General features: G+C 29.1%; 1 protein-coding gene across 1 annotated transcript in view; it reads right to left on the bottom strand.

Annotated features, from left to right (window-relative positions):
- Positions 1-1,165: 1,165 nt before the first annotated feature.
- Positions 1,166-3,399, bottom strand: part of LOC108755030 (general odorant-binding protein 72-like) — a 4,518-nt gene continuing 2,284 nt past the window's right edge. The window contains exons 3-6 of the mRNA XM_018497739.1: positions 2,453-2,541; positions 1,939-2,050; positions 1,743-1,813; positions 1,166-1,287 (exon numbers count right to left, since the gene is read on the bottom strand). Coding sequence (XP_018353241.1) covers positions 1,273-1,287; positions 1,743-1,813; positions 1,939-2,050; positions 2,453-2,541 — 287 coding nt within the window. The 3' untranslated portion in view covers positions 1,166-1,272. The remainder of the gene's footprint in view (positions 1,288-1,742; positions 1,814-1,938; positions 2,051-2,452; positions 2,542-3,399) is intronic.

The raw sequence follows: 3,399 nt of genomic DNA, 5'->3' as shown, positions 1-3,399 counted from the left end.
CAACGGAAATAAACTATACCTTGTTTTGTGATGGTGTACCAAAAATATTTAAAAAAACTATGCTATATATTAAAACAATTATTATATATATACATATATAGATATTATAATTAATATTCTAATAAATATTACAACAAAAATAATAAGATATTTAAAAGGAAAAAATACTGTTTTTTTAATTATTTCTTTACATAATTAGTCAATAACAAATAATATTAAAAAATTGATTCATAGATAATACAATTGAGCCATTTGAACCAATGAAAAGTATTCTTACATTAGTATGTATATTTTAATCGTAGAAAAGGAATTTCAATTCGCATCTACAAAACCGTTCCTTTTTTACGATTAAAATACACATACTAATCCCAGCAAACACACAGATATAAATGACATAAGCTGCATAATCATAGTCATAAGGTTGTTGAACTATGAGCGTCTTATGTAAATTGAGATGGTGTTTTTATGTTGGATATACATTGGTCGAACGACTTTATGCTATGGTTATGCAGTACACTTTATCCTAGAATCTTCTTGCGAATGTTCTCAAAACATTGGAACATTCTCAGTGGTATATTCAGTTCCCACCCGCGGGTATTTTCCGGGTGTCATGTTATCCTTGTTTAACTTTCAGTACATAATAAGGATAGAGTGATATCTGGGTGATACTCTGGACTAGGAATCTGAACATAACCCAGGCTGTTCGATCTTTAGAATTTTCCTTGGACATCTACTGTGCTACATGAGAAGATTCCACGTTTATTTATGGATTGAAATTTTTATTTTTTATTCCTTGTTCCCTATCTTTCATTATATGCAGCCTCTGACATACTCCTTGCACATCCTGCACTCTGTGACATCATTCCCTTCCTCCATGCCACGAGATTCTCCCGCACCTCACTCTCTTCGGAATCCCATGGATTAGAATCAATTTAGCTTACCTACCATCCGACAAATGCCAATTTCTCCGGAAATGCATGGAAATTAAGAAATTGCTAAGAAATTGTGATAATACATATGTGCAAATGCGACTTAATTTAAATAATGTTTTCCAATTTTTATTTTGTGATATACAATTAACATATTTAATGTATTATACATATGTATGTATAATACATATTAAATGTATTATACATTTGGCAACATTTCTCAATCTTATTCGTAATGTATAATCATTCTGAAATGGCTTCCTTACATGATTTATATAAGATAAGCCAAAATTGCTCCCATAATTATCCAAATAAAGGATATCCATTGAAAGAGATGTCTTCACTAGAAAAATGAAACCTGAAAGAAAATAAATTGTGAATACTATTTTATTAAAAGACTTTTAATTAATCTTAAGTCCACCTCCACCTCCTGCGTAGGAGTGTAACGACTTTTCATGCGGGTGAATAATTTTCAAAGTCAAATATGAAAAAAATGTGTTTCTTTATATTTGAAAATGATCTTGTCGATTTTCATTAACATATTTGTAATTAGCACACCAAAATACATTAGTATATCAATCAACAACAAAATCGGAGTATTCACCCTTTTGGAACTCTATTCACAATTGTAATGTACGATGTATAAATTTATATAATATTTTAAATAATACTCTATAAACTCATTATGTATGTATGTAATAAATAGTTTATAAAATATTAAATTTCTTGTTAATGTCATTTTTTTTTCTTTGATAATAAAAACTTTTTTTATCGCAGTTAAAAAATACTTATAAAATAAAAAATTTGTCTTACCGAAGAACTACCAGTTTCGTAGCTGCACTTAGCTAATTCATATGCTAATTCACATCCTTTAAATTTTTGTACTGTAAAAATAGACATGAATAGAAAATAAACAAATTATATATTACAAAATTTGTGATAATAATTATTTTTAATTTAATTTAATAGATGTTTTATTTAAAAAATTGTATATATCAATTTTGCTTACCAATTGGTAGGCAATGTTCCATTACTTTCATAGTAGGTGATACATATTCCTCCAATAACATGGTTTCTACGATATTTTTTAAAGCTTTTTCTACTATTTTGTCATCCTTCATCTAAAAAAAAGAGAAATATAAATATATTTATGTAATCACCAAGATTGTAAATGAATCTGAAAAACTTGGCAAACAATCCCTTCATTTAAAAAAAGAACAGTTAAATGCTTATAATGCGTAAGTTAGTTCTTATATTCAAGTTTTTTTATTAATATCAGTCTTGTTTGCGGAATATAAGTAAATTCGAATTGATGGTCATTTCTCACTATAGTTGTCTATATAGAAGACCACGTTGTAGCGGACAATCGGGACAACTATAAATGTCCGTGATAGTAAAAGTAAACAGCAGTTTGCATTGCAAACACAACTTGTTTCTACTTTTCCTATTTATGTAATTTAAATGATTTTAAAAATATCTATGTTTAAAAAACATTTATAGAAAATTCCTGAAATTTTACTTACAATTTTTGTATTTAGCAGTACACACTTAAAGTAACATTTAAATCTCCAATCTGATGCGAAAATTCCTTTGGTTGCGTCATCGATCATCTCTAAGCACAAATCAATATTATAATCTTAAATATATTTTTTATTTCTATTATGTTACTTTTTAATCTATATATAAAGTATATATACAATAGATTAAAAGTGATTTTGAAAAAGTAATATAATGGGAATAAAAAATATTTAAGACCTACTTACTTCTCATGAGCAGGTAGAGTGGACTGAAGTGAGTCAAAAAGTCCTTTATCATTTTGCAATTTTCGTAATGCTTTAGGAGATATTAATTTCTAAAACTCATTGAATAAGTACGTATTCGCGAGGACTTTACCGCCAAATAACTGTCCATTGCATCGGTCGCGGTGCGGACTTGTTAGGACTTTGTAGGCGTGCACTAAGCATCATAACTGAAGCAGCGCGTTTATCAAGCAGTCCCTCCTCGCACAATAAGCGACCGCGACTGATGGGTGTACGAGCTCGTATAACTTGGTAATAATCCGCGCGGATACGAGCTTATTCAATGATATTTGGAAACTAATATCTCCTAAAGTATTGTAAAAATTGCAAAATACTGAAGGACTTTTCGCCTCAGTTCAGTCCGTTTTTCTCCCGCTCACGAGAGATGATCCCGTAGGTTGGGGATATCCTATATATTATAAGAAACGTCTAGCACGCGCGTGCGACACACACACACACACACACACATATCCACACACGCGGGCGTGCGTATATTTATTATCGAAAATTACTTAAAGCCAATTTAATTTAAATAAACAAAAAAATTTTTTAATTTAAAATTCAATGAAAACAGTTTTAATTTGCATAAATAATCAAATTAATCTATCTCTTAATTAATATCAAATCTAAAGATTTAGTTAAATTTAAAAAATTTACATTTTGATTTAATG

Source organism: Trachymyrmex septentrionalis, unplaced genomic scaffold (genome assembly GCF_001594115.1).
Source record: "Trachymyrmex septentrionalis isolate Tsep2-gDNA-1 unplaced genomic scaffold, Tsep1.0 scaffold83, whole genome shotgun sequence".
NCBI lineage: Eukaryota > Metazoa > Arthropoda > Insecta > Hymenoptera > Formicidae > Trachymyrmex > Trachymyrmex septentrionalis.
The sequence above is the reverse complement of the archived record's forward strand: the minus strand, read 5'-3'. Positions and strand labels throughout refer to the sequence as shown.